The 22,043-nt window shown below is 37.9% G+C and overlaps 1 protein-coding gene across 1 annotated transcript; it reads left to right on the forward strand.

Annotated features, from left to right (window-relative positions):
• The first annotated feature begins 8,097 nt into the window (after window positions 1-8,097).
• On the forward strand, window positions 8,098-21,998 carry LOC145233671 (uncharacterized). Its single transcript, XM_080098446.1, has 2 exons — window positions 8,098-8,260; window positions 20,147-21,998. The coding sequence occupies exons 1-2, from the start codon at window positions 8,208-8,210 to the stop codon at window positions 20,484-20,486; spliced, it is 393 nt and encodes a 130-aa protein (XP_079954572.1). The 5' UTR covers window positions 8,098-8,207; the 3' UTR covers window positions 20,487-21,998.
• The last annotated feature ends 45 nt before the right edge of the window (window positions 21,999-22,043 follow it).

Below are 22,043 nucleotides of genomic sequence, written 5' to 3' on the forward strand. Positions count from 1 at the left end.
TGAACCGATTTTTCAGTTAAACCGTTGCTGTCCGACAGACAGAGCTGGTTATTTTCCGCTTGTGTCGCTGAGGACCCTGACGTTTTTTTGACATTGGTTTGATGTTAGATCGTAGTGGTTGCAAATGCACGTGAAACCGTGAAGCGGATTTGAATATAATATGGACAAAAACCCAAATTCCTCCCGATATGAGTTTCGATAACTTGTGTGTACTTATGTGTGAGTTGGACGACTGACCAAATGCTCCATATAGTTTGTCTGCCACAAGTCCTAGTGGTTGCTTTACTAGCTCTCTCTAGTGGTCAAACAGAATAAATGTTATCCAAAGAAGGACACATTTAGATACTTGCAGATTTTCATGTACTTTACAACCAGATTTTCATTTGGCTTGACAACTCCTAGTAGCGAACAAATTTATGCCTAAAATGAACCTATTCCTCGGTGCTTACCCTCTAATTGGGTGAAATGATTAAGCAAGAAAGAAAATATTTTGGCAGCTTTATTTCTATGTTTGTGTTAAAGCGAGAGTGTTTTTTTTAATTGAGTTTGTAGATTTATTGTCTTCAGCTAATTAGCTAATACATCTGTTTTTACAAGGATATTGAAATTGCCAAATAGTTCCGGCAACATTTATTGGTGTTCGATTCTTCTTATCCATCACTGTTCGTTCGTGGTTTTAAATGTGACGTTGGACGGGAAATTGAGCTTAGGTATCGATTGACAAGACAGTGGAAATATAAAGACACGCAATTACATACATGCAGTATACTGTTACTTGTATGCAAGTCATTCGCCTCCCTCGGGGTGTAAAACTTACGGATGTTGTCGTATGTGGAGTATAATGTCAAACTTATTGACAGTGTTTAGCAAAAGAGTGAGTGATGGACTCTTGTTGTAGTTTGAATACTTTGCAAGTTCTGAAACTTTAGACAAGTTATTGTATATTTCTGTGTGCAGTATAAAAATCTTAAACGCCTTTTTATGCTTTTAGTTTAAATGGCAAACGTATTAGCTTACAACGTTGAAATGTATATGTCCGATCTTATTTATCACCCAAAACAGTCCTAACAGAAGTTGCAAACTAACTTATTTGACAATTCCTTGTGTTTTTACCCTGCAAAGTGTGCCGCAAACTCAAAAAAGGTTGACAATCACTGCGCATACAAAAATTTGATCTTGTGTTTTGTAGGGTGGAGAATAACCTACAGCGAGATTATTTTATGTATTGTATTCAAATGGCTTGGTAAAGGCTTGGAAATGTGCTTTCTGTTTTTCATGTTTTAACCTTTAGGGCAGGTTGAAAATTTCGGGTTGTCAGAGGTCGTTAGGAACGCGGTTGTTTACGGTTGTTTAATGAACCAAATGACGAACAACTGAGTCAGTAATGCTTGGTGCAGACATAAATGTTTAAAAAATTCTAGTGAAAAAAATGTTAAAAAATGTTGCTCTCCTTGTAAACAGAAATTTGGTGGTTGTGTTCATTCCAGGTACTGGCCACTGTCCTTTTTGAATGGCTTTTTTAACGTAACATAAGAATGCAGTATAAGACTTTTGGTTGCCTGATATACGTGATTGTTGGTGTTCATATTTTCAAAAATGCAAAGGCTTTGTAACGTTTAGTTGCAATAATCGTGCATTGTAACATTCCTTTTTGTCGCTTGAACGTTTCCTGCTAGCCTGCGTTCTTTACGAAAATTCAATAATTATTTCTACGAATTGTCAATAATTGTGCGGTCAGATGATTGTTTGCGGGCAACTAAAAATCGATAATAGATCAAATTTATGGGTTTTCTCTCGTCAGGAAAACATAAATAACCTTTTTATATGTTTTGACAAGTTATCATGTATGTCAAAGTGTGTGAAGGCTTGATGTCAATGTCATCTTATCTTTACACCAAAAACAAAAAACTTATGTCTACATTTAAATAAAATATATATTCTGGTCGTTAATTTTCAATACTCGATCTTAACTTTTGACACATTGTAAAATTGAGGGGCTGTTTAACAATTTCCCGATTTGATGGTTATTTAGTGGAAAAGTGTCGTTTTATTTTTCTGTCACTACTAACGAAATAATCTCAACTCAAACTCAACTTAAATCGCAACAAACTGCGTCAACATTTTGTTTATAAACGAGATATATCCACTGTCCTGTAAGCTTATCCTCCTGTTGTATTTCCTCATAAAGGGACGAGGAAGTTAAACTACTTCTGTAGTATTTCTTTAGTTCTTTTTTACCTTTAAGTGTTGAAATGGTTTGTACTTATTCAAATACTAAGTTTGTAGAGCTCTTCTGGCAAATGTAATTTTATTCCGACGAAGACAACCTGTTGAAAACGTCGGAATAAAATTACATTTGCCAGAAGAGCTCTACAAACTTGATATTATGCCTGGCAGCAATAGCTTATATATTTATTCAAATACTTTTTGCTCCTATTTTTTGTGTCTAATTATGTGGTATGTTTGACAAGCTGTTCCACTGTATGGTGGTTGGGTGCAGATGTCGTATGATATTATATTTACAACTTTAGTTTTGGAAATAGCTCACAAATATGTTTAAAACAGTTGGAAAAAGGAAAATGGAAACTTTATGTAGAAACTGATCTCACATCTTGTTAAAGCAACGTTTCAGCTAATTTTAACACCGAGCGCATCCACAACATTCAATTTATCCTTAAATAGGTGACATCGTGGTCAATAAAGTGGGAATTATGCTGAAAAATATTGACAGGTCGCTGTGAATCATGGTACACTAACACGTTTTGTGACAAGCAGTTCTAATTCAACAACCAATTACGTCCGTTTATACAAAGTTGCTTCTTATAGCTCACCCTTAATAGGATCGATGTTTCTGATGTGACTTGTAAAGTGTTTTTTAAACAGCTGTTTTGCAGTTTGGTAAAAGTTTTTTTAGAAAATTAGTACAATATTGTTCTTACTTTTAAAAAGTGTATACAGCTGTTGTGCATGTCTTTTTATATTCTAATTTGAACCACTTTTTACTGTAAAGAATGTTAACGGGTGAGTATATTTTTGGCCACGACTTTTATTTCATTATTAACGTTAAAAACGTAATTTAAACTTAAAAAACAGTATTTTTTGTAGTTTTTTTAAGTCACTCTTCAATTAAACAAGTTTGCTAACCACTCTATGATGTTTCTACTCATTAAAGGCGTTCAAACTTTACATATTCTTCTGTTGTGGAAGTCAAACTACGTTTGTTGTTGTTGTTATAAGTGTCGCAATGTTAAAATGTAATTTTAATGAATTATTGTCTTATATATATTTCTCCGCGAAGATTACTCTGTCGTTATTAGACAATCTCGGAGCCCTAAGGATTACTGCTATGTTAAAGTGATAATTTGAGTGATGTTGATAGATTAAAACATTAGTTCTCAAACTGTGCGTCGTTTAAATTTTCCTAGGGCGTCGCAGAATAGTTTCGTTTCGTGGATCTTTGTTGTTGTATCAATAATCACAACTTTAATAATAAGTTTCCTCATTAACTTTTATTTGCTGGTGCGTCGCATGTTCAGAAAACTTTTCCAGGGGCGTCGCAATAAACAAAAGTTTGAGAACCACTGGCTTAAAAGTATCTGCAGACTCTCTTACACTAACCCACCAACCAACTAATAAAAACCAATTAGTTTTTAGCGTTCACCGCCAGTGGGTCGGTGCATTGTATTCAAATTGCGGGTAGATAAATGGACTAAGCTTGTTAGCTTCGGGTATTAATCAAATTGTTTCGCACTCCAGAGTTTTGTAACCAGGGAACGCAACGGTTATTCAGCGTGATTAATTTTCAATCGACCGCTACATTATAAACGTCGATCGTTTTTTTCTTGATTGGTGCTTTTCATGTTGATTGCCATTTATTACGCGGTGATGGATTTGTTTCGTATAATCCGTGAACGAAGTGGTCACTGCAGAGTGGTCACTGCAGAATAGCAACAGTGAAGCAGTTATACTTCTGATTCAGTTTACTATGGTTGTTGAAAGAAATGTGATGGTGTCTATTGGGTGAATATTTTTCTTTTAAGATTATTTATCTGAATTCGTGTTAGAATCCAGTATTGTTATTACGTGCATGAGACGGTTGGTCTTAAGTAGGCCTTGAATCCTATTTTATTGGGTTAAAGGACTTGTGGTCCCTAAAATGCACCACATGTTATTCGTTTGAGAAACGCTGGCTTGGAGACAAAGGTATTAGGGCAGTAGTTTCCAACCTTTTTCGACAAATTCTTCTCTAATTTAATACATGTCAGATCCTAAACTATACGAAAATTATATAAAATACCGTAATTTTTCAAGTATAGTGCGCCCCCGTGCATAATACGCACCCTAAAAATGGCATGTCGATGCTGGAAAAAAGCCTGTACCCATGTATAATACGCACCCAAATGTTTACTCTTAAATCCGTAAACGTAAAATTATTTCAGAAAAAAGATCATCTTTTGAAACAACCGGATGTTATTCTGCCGGTCAGTATCACTGCGCATGCGCTCGCAAACTCGATAGCGAAAAATGTTTAGGATTTGTGTAGGGTACACCGTGACAGCAAACGAGATCTTACTGGTCGCGTTCAAGCGGAACCGATCTTAATACTTGCAGAGAACATTTTTATTTTTAAAACACAAATGAAGTTTAATATGTATCAGATTAAAATACCTAAAAATCAGAATAATTAAATTCAAACTTATGTACAAAATTTTAGTTCGATCCGTTGCATATCGGCAGTGATATCACCCCATTTACGTTGTCGCTAAATGGACAGTGTGCAGTATTTGACAATAACACACCATCAAGGATTGCACCATCGCATCAAACGATGTGTCGTCAATTATGAGTTTTACTGACTAAGTGTGTTGGGCAGGATGGCTAAATGTGATGCGCGATTGACGACAAACAAGAAGAAAGGTCTGATTTCAAGTTTTATTTCGAGGCAGATTTTCTTCAAAAATTGTTGTACCCATGCATAATGCGCACCCTAGATTTTAGGACAATAAATTAATTAAATTTTGCGCATTATACACGGAAAATTACGGTAGGGCCTTTTATTGCCTTCACAGGTTATATTCCCGGAGTTTATGTGTTTATTTACTAAGCTAAAGTAAATTCCTCTGCAAGTTTTAAAATTTCTCCCCGGTTGGGAACCACTGTTCAAAAGTATCTAAATTAAAACCTTTCGTATTTCCACTCTCTTGACAATTTTTGCGTGCAAAACTATTTGATGACAAAACAGTTTATGACGTGAAAAACCGCAAGACGTTTCTGATTGTGTTGACAGAACATTCCAGAAGCTTGCTGATTGAGTCGCGATTCCAACCTTAGATCAGCGCGGTTCCGGTATTAGGGCGCATTTTCTGTGGTTTCGCCGTCTTTCGTCTTCCTAACTGGGTCTGTGTAAATAATTAAAGAATTCGGCTTGCAGTTCTAAGAAAAGTTCCATAGAGCAGTTGTCGGCAACCGCCGGACCACGGGGAGTTCGTTACCGGGCCGTGTAATTTTCAGGGTAAATGCTTTAAATAATTTTCCTCGTGCATCTCGGGGATGATAAACTGACTTAGGCGTTTTTATTGATCAATATTTGTAGTTTTTTGAAGGCCGTTCCATAATAAAATATCACTTTCAAAAGCGGTCCGCAGTGCACAAACAGGTTGCCGACCCCTGCTATGGAGGGCTTGTAGAAACACTTGAAACTTTCGGTATTTCCGTAACGCCATCGTGTAGCTTGGTGTCGTGCTGAGGAAAATAGCTGCATGAATAATGAATGGCAAATATGATAGCGCGTCATCTCTCTGCTCCCCGCACTTATGTTTATTAAAACTTGTGACGCTACAACAGAAATACACGGGTAGAGCTGTGTTTGCTTGTCAAAAACTTTTTTTGCTTGAATGCTTTTCATTCAGTCAGCATAGCAAAGTCATGTACTGAGTTGAGTTGGGTTTGTGTAGCTTTAAAGAAGAAACGTATTTTTGACGAAAAAATTTACCAAGCCGGATAAAGCTCAGTGAGGGAACGTTGTGAAAAAGTGGAGGACACAATTTATGGTTGAATTCGCTGCAGTTACACCTTAATATTTATGAACATGATACAGGAAACTAGTTAAGGAAAACATAGTGGGCACTGGAGGAGATAAAGACATGTCCTTTTCGACTTATGAAAGCATAAACTGTTGTTGTTGTAGCGTTTAGAACATGTACGAACATCACCCTGAACGAGTTTTTGGTATAATTTGAACCGTTTTGTAACTTGCTTGGCTTCTGCAACAATCGTAACAACTTATTACATGACAAAAATGTTGGCAGTCGAAGTCATTATTGTTTTGACATAAGAAGTAAGTTAAGCCACCCTGATTCAGATTATAACTTATTATTTGTTTACTATTTGGGTCAGAATCTTTATTTTAAAGTCGTAGCAGAATTGTAAGCGATTTGAGCTTGACTTCATACTGACAATATTTGCGTTGTGATTTTACGTCAACACTGGTAAATCGAAGTTTCAGGCCAAATGTTCAAATTATCCAAATTCGTGTTTCAATTCGCACCCGTTTAACAATTCTTATAGTTGATCTCAAAATGTTAATGCAAACATTTTCTTCTTTTGTAACAACCATTGGACATAATTTCGGAATGTAATGTAATATTTCGCGTGACTTGTCCATGTTTTTCCTCTCGTTGCGATCAACAATGTTCTGTTGTCCTCTTACGGCCCCGGTTCGCCAAAGTGTTGATAGCGGAACTTGTACCACTTGGGAAAAGGTCCAAATGCTTTGTGTGATATGCGGACGAAACCGGACAAAGGCCTACAAAAATATTTTTGTTTCCCACTGGTTGCTTGTCGCGGAACGCAATTGTTGGTTTAACTTTGTTTCAAAAGGAAATATTACTTTTCCATGTTGCCGGACGATTTACCACTTTCATAAAATTGGTTTATGCAGGAATTAGGCGATTTGGGTGAAATTTTATGGCATTTTCGAAGCATAGCAGTTTTTTGCACTAAAAAAAAACTAATTTAAAACAATTTCGTTTTTTTGAGGCAATTACTTCGATTCTTCGTCCAGTCCAGAGTAAAAATGTGGAATATGCCAGTCAAAGTATTAGGTAAATATCTGACTATTACATCTTTGTGACTATTACATCTTTGAGCGAAAAGGCGTTAGCGGTCATATACAAAGAAGAAGTAGCATCCTACTTACGTAACCAACTTCCTAAAAGGCTCGGCCGCTGTCTGCTCTGTTGGTTTAGCAATGACATTGTCGTCGGTTGTGGATGTTTTCGCGTGTGGCCAACACAAACATGGCGCACATTACGTTCGCTGGCCACTTTTCTATGGAATTCACTTCAGGGAACTGACCGCAGGAATATAGCAGTAGTTGTGTATGCTTTGCACTACGGAAGTACTGAAAGTTAAATTTTATGATAAATACTTTCAAGAGCGACAGAATTAGTAAGTTTGAAATTAGATAAAGTATTTTGGCAAGAATAGTTCCTTATTCAAATAGAATTGTATCATCTGGTTTTGTGTGCAATAAAGACAATCTTCTCTGGTTTTACCGTGTTCATAAGTTGCTTTAGGATTTAAGTATAACTGACTGTGTGACCATATATGGATTGATCCACAACGTAAGTTTGTGAGTTCTGCAATGGAAATATTGGACACGGATAGTTAGGCAGGAACCCTGGACACGGACCACAAAAGCGGTTGCATTAGAAACGCAGTTTGCACTAGTGACAACAAAAGCGGTCCTTGGAGCTATTGCAATCCATTGTAGTTCTGTTCTATTAGAATGAGTGAAAAGAAAGTACAATATTTATGGTGTTTTTGCGCGGTTATATCATGTAAAGGTTAAATAGGCTCTTGTACCGAAATGATTTGTTTTATAATTCAGACATTCTGACAGAAACTTATTGTTAAGTTTTGGCAAAAACGTTTAAACATTTGTGTTGCTACAATAACATGTAATTGTTGAACTTATGCCTCAGGTTTAAAATATTTCGTTTGAATGTTATCTGTTGTCAGAGTCAAAGACGTGCTAACCTAATGTTCTCATTCGATATTTCCGGCAATTTAAAAACACGTTCCCTTGCAGGTCGGAATATCAGGCGTTATGTCAATATAGGAAAAAATTAAGACTTTTAACTAACGTCAGTTTAAAAGAAAATGACGTGGTTTGAACACGGACTAGCAGCAACTTCAGCTCGACCATGAATTCTGAAACGGTGGAACTTGAGGCGATGGAAAATCGGATTAGCGAACGGTAAGTTTCCGATGCACGATATTAAGTAGATTTACAAGGGACTGGCATCTGTTGCGGTCTGATGCAAGGTGCTCTAAATTACGCCCATATTATTAATTATGCAAAATCTACGTCGTTTACAGGGCCCTGTGGTTATTTTCGTGTCAATAGGTATCACGTTTTTTTCGTGTGGATAAGGTTTGTTTAGTGTGATTGTGATTTAAACTCGTTATTCGAATCTTGGGACTTAATTACGAATATGTGTAAACTAAGTAAAAATTGGTGTAGATTTGTGGTTTCAATCGTGGTTGTCGCGAACATCGCCGAAGTGTAGGTTACACATACGATGCTATAGGTGTACTACGAAGCATAGTTTTCCAAATGTATTTTCTTGTAACTGGCGCTGTTTTTAAAGGAATAAAATTGTTCGAGTTTATTTAAATATCTTTTTTATATGATTAACCGGAATTCTAATGATATACACTACAGTCTTGCTTTCCTTATGTAACAAACCAAAACTATTTTATTACATAAACAAAATTTGATTGATTACCAGAACAACCAAAACACATTAGAATGTGATAATTAGAGCTAGGTAAATCTGGTGAATAGTAATCTCATTATCTCTTCCGTTCCACCTGTGCTGCTGATTAATCGACCTTCTATATTTTCTATCTACATGTACTTAGCAGCCTGCAGCACTCCTGTCCGCGTTAAATAATTAATCCCGTGCATTCATTCACATGTGAATTATTCACGCGCTCACGGCATGATCTACCCGCTGACCCATCACGCGGGAATGTCATGATCACCCGGCCTGCCACATTCATGTCGTGAGTTAATCATCAAAAACTCGGTTGCTATCGCAAAATGTCAAGCCTGTTTGATGAAGTCCAATGCACTCTACCCTAAATAAATAACAAAACAAAATGACATTGGTTCTTGGATCAATAGCTTGCGTTTAAGCTGGGTTGATAATCCCAAATGAAAGCAGTGTTTTCTAACTTGGCCGCTCGGACCATTGGCGGCGATATGATTTAGTTTTGCTTTTCTGTTTCATAGATGCCATGTTCTATGGATAACTTGTTTAAACTTAGAGCTGGGCTGCACAACCTGCGGCCGAAGACACTAGTTTATGCGGCTGTGAACAGGTATCATGTATATTAAAATATATGTACTAGCGGCCGTGACGAAAATAAAACTCCTTTGTTAAATATTTACATTTCAAAACTGCTACAAACAGATTTTATGGGGCTGAAAGAACCTTTACCAACCTAGCAGTTGCGTCAGACTTTTTGTAAGCGCATCAAGTTGGAAGTTAATCTTGGCTTTTCGAGCGCCGTTAGATGATGCATGTGTAATAAACCTATTTATTATTATCTGTAATTTGGAAACAAAAGCAAGCAAGCATTTGGCGGCCTTTGGTGAAATAAGTATCTGCAATGCGACCGTCACAGCGAAAAGGCTGTGCACCCCTGTTCTGTGCACCAAGTCAAATAAAAATTATTTGTCTCGCAAAACATATGTCACTACATGGGGAAATTTGAATTTTTGTTGTTGATTAAGTGTAGCGATTGATAAACCCTTAGTTTTTTTTCACGGGGTTCGAACCCATGACACTCTCGGGGACGATCAGGGTTTTTATGTCTGGATATGGGTCAGGCGCGCCGGACCATTTGGCCAAGTTCCTCCCCGATAAACCCTATATTATGGGGATAAAAAGTTAAGCATCCTAAAACAGCTACATCTGGCGAGTAGATAGCGATTAGACTTGCCGCACGGTGTCCCTAGTGAGTCATCCAGGTTGAGCCCTGCATGTGACTTTCCTCCAAACCACGCCAGTTCATAATGATGCTTGCTGCGCAAATAACGTAGGTGGCACTCGGTCCTGTGTGGATAAGCTATCGTGTTGTTTGCTCAAGGTTCGTTTGCATTTAATACCTAAACTTACACAATGGTTTGGCACCGGGTTTCGGCGAAACTTGATAAGGGTTTCACGAAAATCATTCGCATTATTAAAAACAACAAAAATATGCTTGTAGAAGTAATTCGAGAACAAGGGCTTAAGGATCAACAAAGCAAGATAGTTTGTTTGATAAGACGTAACAATCTTTACATTAGCCACGGTTTTTAAAAATCCATGATCTGTGTTTGTCAAGTTATTTTTACACATTTAACAGCAACCTATAGCGGTTTTTATGTAGTTTTGTAAAATTCGATATATTTGCAATCAACAAAATTAGATTTTGAAACAGCTTTAGGCGTTCATGTGGTTGTGGCTATATATGTTTTGCGTTTATTGCTATAATCTTAGACAGTCGAGTGTTTTTGAGAGTTTCCCACGTAGCACTGTATTAATGGTTATTGTCTGTTCAGTATCCAAAATACCAGAGCAGTGGTTCTTAACTCGTTTCAAGCCATCGACCACCAATTCAAATAAATGAATATCGTGGACCAGTCCATTGTTAAGTAAGGATAAAGAAAACATCCACAACAAGAATATGGGCTTGAAATATATTCTTTCCATAAATAATTTTAAGGGGTGATGTCAAACAATTGACAGCAAACAATTAATGGCCAATAACTTGGATAAGCTTTTTTTGCACCGAATATTCAATAAATTATATGCAACTTATTCCAGATAGACATCAAATATGATTATTGTCCAGTGGACCACCAAAAAAGTCAGTTGAGAAACATGGTCTAGAGAGGCAACAAATTGTTATTTGTCTGAAGGAAAAGAAAAAAGACGCGAAATACAGTTAATCCTCGCACCCGAAATAATGATGCTAGCGGATTTGATTAATACACGTTACGTCGGCCACGATAGGCATGTTAATTTGTTTACTCAATCAATATACTTATATTGTCCCTACGCCGAACATGTTTTTGTATCATACGTCGATCATAGGTAATCCCCTGGCGTACAGGCGCATGACAAACTACCGCGTTTTACCTTAATACTGAGCCGGCATCGATTGAGCAAGCATAGCTAATGCCAACCCGGCGTAGGAAGATAGACATCGGCGTAACGGCAAAACATGCGTCGGTTATACGTGAGGCATTTGAGAAAAAAGGTGGAAAAGGGGCGGACAAGAATTGAAGCGTTGCGTCGTAATTGTGACACAAGACAAAGATATGAACTGCTTTTGTTATGTACCAATCCGGCAGGCATATACTACTTGAAGTAAGGCGGCTTTAGGATCAACGCTGCTTGTGGCGCTTGCCAGGTTAGGTAACAACTTTACAGGCATGCACCACTTGAAGTAAGGCCATTTTTAAACCGAACGAAGTCGTGGCAGATTTAGATCCGGTTTTTGGTTTTCGCCACATCAAAAGAAAGTGCACGTGAACTCGAATAGTGTTAGCGGTGAACAAGTGCCTTATACTACATCAGTGGTTGACTTCTATGTTGAGATTTGTGCAAACAGTCGTCCAGTATATGCAAACATTTGGTAATGGCGTGAAATAGTGTTTTAGCACGTTTGAGCGAATAATCAACCAGTCAGTCAGTGTGATATTCGGATATATTCACGTACATGAAACATTAACCTGTGTTCTGAATGTATAATTTGTTTTTGTAATGTGAAAGTGTTTTCGATGTGTTGGTTTAAGATACAGCTACCTTGCAAAGTATTTACTCACAGACCGCTATTTTGTTGTGTTTATCAGTATTAATGTCGCAGTTTCGTAAGCACATTGTTAAATGCGAAAAGGTCCATACTTAGATATAAAAACTAAGCAAATATGATTGAGCATGTAAAAAAAAATTAAGCATGTATTGCTTTTAGGTAGTGCAAAAAAGGAAGTATCTTTGTTTTAGATAGATTGCCAAGTCACCCATGTTTAAACAAGTGTTCTCTATTCTGTGCTAAACCATAGTTAAATCTGTCCATGGCCGTAAACCTTTTGTATTATCCATGTTACCCCTGCCCTTAGTGAAACTGCAGGTCAATCGTTTTCCAGTGCTTTCAAAGGCAGTGATATTTGGCTATACATGGGGTAGGTAGCAGGTGATGGCAGCTTTATGTTCCTTTCGAATGGAGCCGCGCTTTGTTTGTGTTCCTATGCTTCGAGGTGTGTCTGTCGGCTTCCATGGCACAGTGCACAACGTGTCAACAAATGTAGCGACGGATTGAAAAATGACCCACCTTTTTAACAATATACCCAGGTACACATACGTGTATGTATAGTTGCTTGGACAATGTCACAATTTTGTTTCATGTCTTTCAGTTTATGCAGTTTTAAAATAGTTGCGCGAGTTATATACCATTTAATTCGCGTTAAGTTCGATTTAAATACTGCGGCCAAAATTGTCGATTTGATCTTGCAAAGCCTTTTATGGAGGCACATATATTACAAAGTGCCAATATACCTATAAACGTGTCTGTAAAATTTTGAAACCTGTCTCATAGACATAGTATTTCCAAATATAATGTATCAGTTCGCTATATAGTTGCTACACACGAGTGGATTTTACTGCCATTCCAGAACGTATTTGTTGTACGGTTGTCAGTTTGGCGACCGCAATGTTGAAGCATTGTTGGCACAAAACCGCCGACGTAGAACCACATCAACTATTACCCCGAAGTACCCTCACTTTGACCGCCCACGCTTTTAACCCTTGCCAATCCGAACCTCACCAAAAAGAAGTGTGTGGTTATGTTAGTACGTGACGACAAGTTATGCCAAGTTCTTCGCCTATAATGTACAGTGGAATTTTTTTCGTACCTCGTTGCGGCTTTTCGCTAACAGGGAGTTGACGAAAGACATGCGCACATTTTATTTTCTCTTGTGTTAAAGGATTAGAAACTCATTTCCTGAGCTTCGGCGCTAAGTGCTAATGAAAAGCCAGTATTGCATCTGTGCACTTACCTTCTAACCACATGTTTGTGTTCACTAGGTGATATATTGTTCCCAAGTTAGACCAAATTGTATTACTTATATGTGGAGATTGGTAGAAGGTTAAAAGTTTAAACGCCTAAAGTTCACTGTTAACCGGTTTTAATCAGTGATATAGTTGTCTCAAGTTTTTCGAGCTTTTCTGGCAATTGTATTTTTATAGGTCGCCTTCATCAGGTTAAAAAACATTAAATGCGCGTAGTACAGTGTACGATAAACAAAGGAAAAAAGATTTAATTGTCTATATCGAATGCTATTGTTGTCCAAATGCACCCTTTTTGATCAAAAAATATACTTGTAGTGCCATAATTAGTGACATTTTTGTCTGGCAATTTCCCAAAATATCGCATTTGAAAATAGCAATATGTTTACCATTGTTTGTGACGTCGACAAAGGTTTTCGAACATCTGCATTGTCACTCCACGTGACACTTTCGAGTCGAAAACAAACGATGACGTCATCCCACAGGAGGTGGGTCTTAACCCATTTTGATCTGAGACCCACTCACTTTTGACTGACAACCCGGTCACGTCTCGTGGAATTTAAATCGATGTCCGTCACGGCTGAGGGCGCGTGAACTTCTTTTTGTTCGGGTTTTTAAACAAAGTAGGAAAAAGTTTGCTACCTTGTTAAACAACTTAATTTAGAAAAAAACATTCCTACAAATATGGATTCAGCAAAATATACATATGTTGTTAAACAAACACATATGCTATATATTCGGTATGCGCAAATGCACTGCTGTAAGCTGGCCTGGTATTGGAACCCAACTTGAAAGAAAAGCATGGAACCCGCCCTAAACCCAAATCTTTGCTAAAATAAAGCCCGGATTGGGCCCTTTATAAATGTGAATTTGCGACACAAATGCGGCCTAGTGGTAAGTCAGGCCTGAATACGACCCTAAAATCCAGGTCCTGCCTGCAACGGTGCGCTAACAAAATCGGACTATATATTATCTGTGAACCATGTTTTAGATATGGATTCTAGCCCATATAGCCTCTAGGGTGCTAACAAACGTAAAAATCACAAGTAAAGCACCACTAGGTTACGAATATTGTATGTAAATGAGACGAAGTTTTGTGTGGTTAAATTTTACGACTGTTAAATATGGAAATCTGAACGTGTATTGTAAATCATTGCAGTGTAATAAAACTCACTCCATCTTTTCTTAGTTGACATCTGTCCGGTTTTGGGTTTTACCATATGTCAAAACCTTCCATGACAAGAACTTAACTGTAATTTGAAAACATGGTATTGCAAACTTACGTTGGTAATGACAACGGCGATTGCAAAATGTTGCAATAATATTCGCTCTCTGTCATTCTATATTTTTAATCAAGGCCATTTTTAAGATTGTGTCTAGTGGTAATGTGACGAATGTCACAAAACGTCTATGTAATGAGATGGTTGCATTTATTTCTCTTTACTCTGATACGTATGTCATCACTTTGGCCAATCGCAATAACATATGTAGAGGAGTCATTGCTTTGAGTTCAACATATGACAATGTTCCCTTAGCGTTTGTTTACCCCCGACATAAAATCTGTTTGCTACACGCGCTTGTGTATTCCCCTTTCGCCCCTAGGGGATTTTCTATCGAGCAAACTTTCCCGTCTGCTGACGTCATAAGCTTGACGCATTAAAGCGCAAGTTATAACTACTTAAAGCATTAATACTTGGGTGACCCTTTTTCCGTGTCAAAACATACGGGCTTGATCTTTTCAGAGGATCACTGTCATTAGTTGGACTCCAAACCTAGTTATTTAGGAGGGGGCATACATCTAATAACTGTGTTTTTCGTTGAAGCGCCTGTGGGCATACCTGCTGTGGTCCAGGGTAGGAATTACGAGCTGCGGTGGGCAAAGCTATGTTGTGTGACCGCTATCTTGCAGTACATGATAGTTTTTGGATAGTTTAGCTGCTTTGGTGTAAACTGTTAGTCAGGCAGTGTATTCCAGGTGTGTTGTACTTGCATTATAGGCTAGAATGAAGGCAGTTGATTACACCATGGGTTCTTAACCGGGGAGGAATTCTTACAAATTGAGGAATGTAAAAACTTCAGGGGCGGATTTTACTTTAATTTGTACATATGGTTTGGAAATATACACTTCAGCTCTTAAATATAACCTGTGAAGGTGATAAAAGATCCAATTTACAGTGATCTTTATATGGTTTAGCACCTACTGTGTAGTAAATTGGTGAGGAATGAAAATGTTTTGAATTGTTAAGTAAGGAAATTGTAGACAAAGGTTGGGAACCACTGCATTACATCAACATTTAAAGACGATGTTTTCTGCAAATGCAGTTGTGAAATTAGATTCTGTAAAGCAATTTAAAAAAAAAATCCAAAGAACCTTTTTGAGACATTTTTTTGTCAACCAAAAGAATCAAAAAACGGAAGTGTTACTATTTAAAACAAAGATGTTTTGGCATGTGGTATATTTTAACCACTTGCTCTATCAGTTATTAGAAGTCTTTGAAGCTTTTGCGGTTTCCTGTTCAAAGGGTTGGATCTTGACCGACCTTCAAATAGTCAGTCGACTTGGCTCAGACATTAGAGTAATTGCGGGTTATCATCAAAGGCAGGTTCAGTATTATTGGCTTCTGCGATCTTTATAGGCAATCCTTTTTAACCACATGCTCTTTGCTTTGGCTTTGACGAAATGTTTTGCTAAGCAGCATGACTTGACTGGAGTAGTGAGTATAGTTAATTGAAGACTCTACTCACTAACTCGATAGCTACTTTATACCATCTCGGTGAAATACTCGACTTGTAACTCGACCAAACATATATTGGTAGCAACTCTGGTGTGTGGTTAAAATAGGAGGCGTTAAAATGAATGACTAAACGTTCAAAGCTGTTTCACGGACTTCAACCTGATCGAAAAAGTGTAAAACTACTGCCACATGCGGCGCCAGATGACACATTTGGCATGCGGTGCCATATTGTTAATTTGTGTTACCGTACAACGTTCTATGCCAAGAGTATGTCATTAACCAAAGCGTTCATAAATGCTCGATAAATGTCTTTGGTCTTCCAATTTGGACACTTTTTTGACTTGTTTTTATCGATTGTCAAATCGTTGGGTTTACTGCTTGTAAAAAAAGCGTAACGATTTTGAATTTGTGGTACCTAAACCGAAAAGGTTAAAAAACTGCTGGTCTTTAAACACAAACACCTGAAAGTACTCTGTTGTTGATTTTCAAACACCTTAATGCATTTCAACAACACAAATATACAAAACACCGGCAAAAAAACATTAATCATCTTAAGATTCATGTCTCGTTTTTAAGCACGAAAGGCCCCTGGCAGGACATAACACCTGTCAAGGCGACAGACTCAGCTGCCAGTCGCTTCATGATTCACAAAAGTAATGAGGCGCCCAAGACAACGAACTTTAAACTCTTCAGGGACTTGGTTATAACGCGAGTGTCACATGTGTTGTTTCGAGTACCGCGTCTATGGTGAAATTGATCATGAGTTGATTGTTTACATGTTGTTTTCGACAGCGTTTTCCTAGCTGACTTTAAAACTGGGTATTTTTATTTTTAACTATTTTAGGAAGTACCAACCTAATAAAAAGTATATGTAAGGTAAATGCAGGAATGCAAATTTGTGCTTGTGGCGAGAAAAGTTTATGCTGGAAAAACAGTGGTTCTCAACCGTAGGCTATATTGTTCGGGTACAAGCTGAGGACTTTTTATAGGCTGATTAGTTGGGTCATTTAAGTTGCATGTCATAATCTGACTTAAATTACTGTAAGTATAACGCAGTGGTTCCCAAACTTTTTCATATTTTTTTCAAAACGGTCCCTTTGCCATTATTTCGAGGGCTCGCGGTCCTTAAGCCTAAATGTGTATTTCATAAAAATAAAGTTGATTGCAGGATTTTAGCCAGTTATGCAAAATTGAGCACAAAATCATTCAAAGACAGCATGTGACATCACAAACAGGACAAAAACATTACGATTGTGCGCGAACAATTGCATTTTTGATAGTTGTCATTCAATAAAGGCCATTGTTTAGCATTAGAGACAGGCGATTATCAATTCTACTTTGATTTTTAACTTATTTAGTGGCACAAACTGACGCCAAATAAGATTATAGAATTACTTGAACCGCTTCGCGGTCCCCCCAAAATTGCCTCACGGACCCCTAAGGCAGGGGTCCGCAAATAGTGGGTCGCGACACAAATTTGGCATTTAAAAATTTAAGCATCTACAGTATTAATGAATTTCGGCTTTTTTCAACCTTTTAATCATTATTGCATTGTTACGTGTGACTACGTAACTGTGACATACAGTCTGTGTAACAATGCAAAAAGTTAAGCGCACCTATGCAAGCATGCGTTTTCTGATTAGCTGTGCTCTCAAAACAGAGCCCACAGTTCTCATTTGTTAGAATAAATACGTTCGTTTACCTACTGTTTTATGTGAAAATAGCAACTGACAATAGCATAATAGCAGTCTTAATATTGATATTTAGTTCATTAGTATTTTCCACAGACTTGATGCTTGGGTCGCGAGAATTTAGAGCAATTTTTTTAGGGTCGCGCCAAAAAGTATTTGCGGACCCTTGCCCTAAGGGACCGCGGACCCCAGTTTGGGAACCGCTGGTATAACGTAAAGCTACTCGCGTACCACCTCAAAAGCTAATAATGGTACGCGTACCACAGGTAGAGAACCACTGCTGCCAGTAAAGCAAAAAAATAGCATTTTACTGTTTGTGACTGTTGCTACACTTATGTCGATGAGTTTGATATGGCTTTTCTGTTGAATACACGTGTTTGTATTGCAAACATTTTAAATCGCTTTAAAAGCTTACGCGCTTTAAGTTACTCGGCAACGAATTTGGCTTGGTCATAATTAAAATATGGTCGAACGTTTAAACTGTGTCCTGACGTTAAAAAAATGTTTTCCCGTTTACAAAGTCAGCCAGCATTGCCCCAAAACAATTCTCCAGTTTTCGACGCTTCTGTTTATACTCACGATGCAAAGTTTGCAAGCATGACTGCGCACATTTTGCGTTGATGACCCAGCAAAATTTCGTCTAGCTTTCAATGCAGCCATTTCCATCAACACATGCACATATCTTTGCATCAGCAATTTTTTGATAACAGCTGATATTGTCAGGGTTAGAAAGGCGTTCTTTCGAGTAAAGCTTCTTTAGCCTCAGGGGTCAAACCGCCCTTCGCATGCTGTTGTAGTCTTTTGCCGTCTCAGAGCGATTTTGCGCGCCACCACCAAACACGTGGCTCATAGACCGGTGAAATACCTTCAGTTCTGCCCTGATTACGCCGAACGTTTGGCGCTTGAGTGTCTCTTCTGTCTCGCGTGTTTGTCCAGTTGCACAGGGATGTATTTTAGTGTGCGTTTTTTTAGCAATTGTTAATGCTGGGTTGTTAACAGCATATTATTCTTCACAAAGTATTGTAAATTAATTTGTTTAGAAAGGCACAGTGTTTTTTTGTAAAGTTTATTATGGAAGTGCGTATTAAAATGCGCAGGACATTAGCTTGAGAAAATTTGGCTCTTCAAACTTAGTCGAAGTTTTTTTTTTAAAGGTTGAGAGAGGTTCATTAAGTTGTGTGTTTTTTCTGCTGTTTTTGACGTGTTTATAATGCGGATCTGTATTGAATACGTAGGCAGGCCAACATGGAGTACAAGCACTTAATACCTTCTTTGTATTGCGTGTTTGACAATTTGTGGTGAGCCTGTTTTGTGAACATAATAACTTTTGGTCATTCAATTATCCAAGCACCCAATTAAATTACCATTTATGGCTAAAAATATAACAATTTAGATGCAATACGCGATTTAGGCCTTAGTATAAAAATACAACTGAACACATATGTGTGTACAAATATTTTCTACATTTCGATATATTTGTCATCATTAGATAATCTTTCGATTTCTGCTGATATACGTCTGCGTGGTTAATTGACATTTATTCCGTCGCCAAACAGGCAGACGAGTTTACAAGAGAAACGCGATTCCACTCGCTGCCCTACTTAGCGATGTAACCAAAAGAAAGCGCTTAAAGGATGGGCGCTGGTGATAACACGGTGCGAATAAACTTTAGTGTCGTGTCGACTTGATACAGCTTCTGTAAAGTCCTGGTTTATCCACAAAATGAAAATGTTAACTGTGCTTTGCAAAAGTGGCTTAATTAGAAACTGCTAGAGAAGTTGTATTTTACAGGATCCGCTCTGAAGTTTGTTTGCAGACTAGCGATCACAGCACACTTGTATAAATCTTTGGGTGACCGGCTTGATATGTTATAACGTCTCCGTTATAACGCATTCTGTAGTGTGATTTACATTTAATACCAAATGGTAATGTTTTGTTTATTGTAAGCCAATTGAATAAACCAGTGGTTCCCAACCTTTCGTGGACCATATTCCCCTTAAAGTAAGTTTTTGGCCTCGTGGCCCCCTTCAAGTTACCATGTAGGACCTGTGCCCCCCTTAAAATGTAGATAGCAATCTCGCGTTGGAATGCAGTATTAATTTTGGCCTTCAACAGGTCTAATAGAGTAAATGAGCCTGATAAGCCTCACAATAAACAAATAGTATGTGAAATAGTCGATTAAATTCGGGAATAAAGTTGAAGTGAAAATGACTTTTAGTGGGTGTTTCTTGTGAATCTACGCCCGTGGCCCCCCGGAACACAGCTCGTGGCCCCCCTGGGGGGCCATGGGCCCTGGTTGGGAACCACTGGAATAAACGAATGATAACATAAAATAAAACACAAAGCAACTACCGCAAAGGGCTGTTTAGTTATGGACGAAAGAGAAGGCATCAATTTACATTTAATACCAAAAGTTTAAATTGTTGTTGCTTATGTGAGTGACAGTTGTGATTGTTAGGTTTAAATTTTTTATCAAAAAAGAGAGATTTTTTTTGTTTCCAGTTACAACTTTTCATGCCGATTAGATCAATAAAACCGAAACATTATTTTCTGACAGTTTAATTAATTAATAAACGCCACAACTGAACTTGTATAGACTCCAAGGCAATGACACGGACTGCCCTTCGGACGATGACGTCATAGCCCCCGAGCCTCCGCCGCGAAGAAAAAGGGGGATGGCAACCAACCCCAAAAGCGTTGCTTTCCTCTCCGAATTGGAAAGTAACGATGACGGGAAATCCCCTGAAGACGGTGTGACGTCATTGCGACGGATTTCCGACGACTCGGATTCTGGCGCTCCGGACGAGGAACCATTGTTTCCGGGTCTTTACCCCGTCGTGTTTCTACGCCTCAAACAGACCTCGATCCCCCGGATTTGGTGTTTAAAGATCGTCGCAAATCCATATCCTTTTTTAAAGTTATTGTGTGTTTTTTAAGTTATGGTTTGAGATGCAAAAATGGTGCGAGAGGAAAAATGGTTTACAACAGTGGTCGGCAACCGCCGGTCCGCGAGAAGTTCGTTACCCGGCCGTGTACTTTTTTAAGTTAAATGCTTCAAAACATTTTGTCCATGTATCCCAGGGAAGAAAAACTAATTCGAGCGTTTTCATTGCTTGATATATATATATATTTTGTTAAAGGCCGGTCCGCGATAAAAATTTCAGTTTCAAAAACGCTCCGCAGTGAAAAAAGGTTGCCAAACCCTGGTTTATAGCACAAAATATGGTTTAGAATATGGAAAAGTGGTTTAAAATAGAAAATATGGTTTGGGACAAAGAAAATGGTTTAAAATAAATTTTTAAATAGTTTTTTTTTGTAAGTGTTTGATAACTTTTTCTTTGGTCACTGAATGGAAAGTAAAATTGTGCTATTGGATTTTTTTCCATAATAAAGTCTTAATACAGACTGGTTGAACACATAGTTATAAGAAAAATTTTTAAAATTTTTTTACAACTCTTTTAAAGTAACTCTTTTAAAATACGCATTACGTACAGTAACAGTTACCGCAAGGATTTATGTCACACGCATACCACGCAATATGTTCCCAAAACAGGCAAAAATGTCAAGATAAGCCCCGTAAACGTATGTGGTTACGTGCGTGCCGTGCGTTCTAAAAACGTAAGGCAGTGTTTTTTACGTAGTTGTAAGTTGGGAGAAATGTCCTTGTTTCACTGCAAAACAAAACACGACCTTTTCTAATGGGACGGTTTTGCGTCAAGCGCTATTAAAGCTTCCGCATATAGACAAGACTAAAAGCAGTATATGGATTATGTTCAAATTGTTAAGCAATCGTGTTTGAAACCTTGTCGAAAACTTTCTTAGATCCATGAAAAGTTTTGGATGTTTAGGTTCTCCTTGGTCAGGGGTCGACAACCCCTGGCAAGCCAAACGATTTGCGTGTTTATATTGAAGTATTAATTTGAACTGTTACATTGCTTGTTTTCAGTCGTATATCATTCAATAATCCTGAAATCCTGCCTACACGCACAAATCTGTCTACCTTCGGTTTAGTAATGATATCAGCTGGCACAAACACTATTACTAAAAAAATGTTGCAGGGCGAAGTCATCACCACGTGGAAATGTTGAGCAGATTGGCACGCCTCGCTTAAAAGGTTGCCGATCCCTGTCCTAGGTTTCACTGCTACACAAAAAGTTTATGGTGTGTTTACCTTTCCTAAATTTGTCCACATATAAGCGAAAACCAAAAAAAGGAATTCAGTTGATAGCAGTTTTACATTGAAATTGTGTAAGGGTCAGATGGGTTTACCGACCACTATCGTTGTCCGCCTTTAATACGCAACTCTTTGACGTTATTCTCTGGGCTAACATTTTAATTCCACATCCGTGATTATTATTAATGACTTATCGAGCGCGCCCACAGTCACGTGATTTTTCGCGATGACACGTTATAAGTAGATTGTGATCAATACATTTCTAATGAGATTGCTATGGTGTGTCAAATTAAAGTGTCAGGTGTCAATTCGGCTTATA

Source organism: Phallusia mammillata, chromosome 6 (assembly GCF_965637545.1).
Source record: "Phallusia mammillata chromosome 6, kaPhaMamm4.hap1.1, whole genome shotgun sequence".
Classification (NCBI taxonomy): domain Eukaryota; kingdom Metazoa; phylum Chordata; class Ascidiacea; order Phlebobranchia; family Ascidiidae; genus Phallusia; species Phallusia mammillata.

Coding starts and splice junctions, on each gene's coding strand:
- LOC145233671 (XM_080098446.1), top strand. CDS start 8,208: ATGAATTCTGAAACGGTGGAACTTGAGGCGATGGAAAATCGGATTAGC. Junction 8,261..20,146: donor GAAAATCGGATTAGCGAACG/GTAAGTTTCCGA, acceptor GAACTTGTATAG/ACTCCAAGGCAATGACACGG.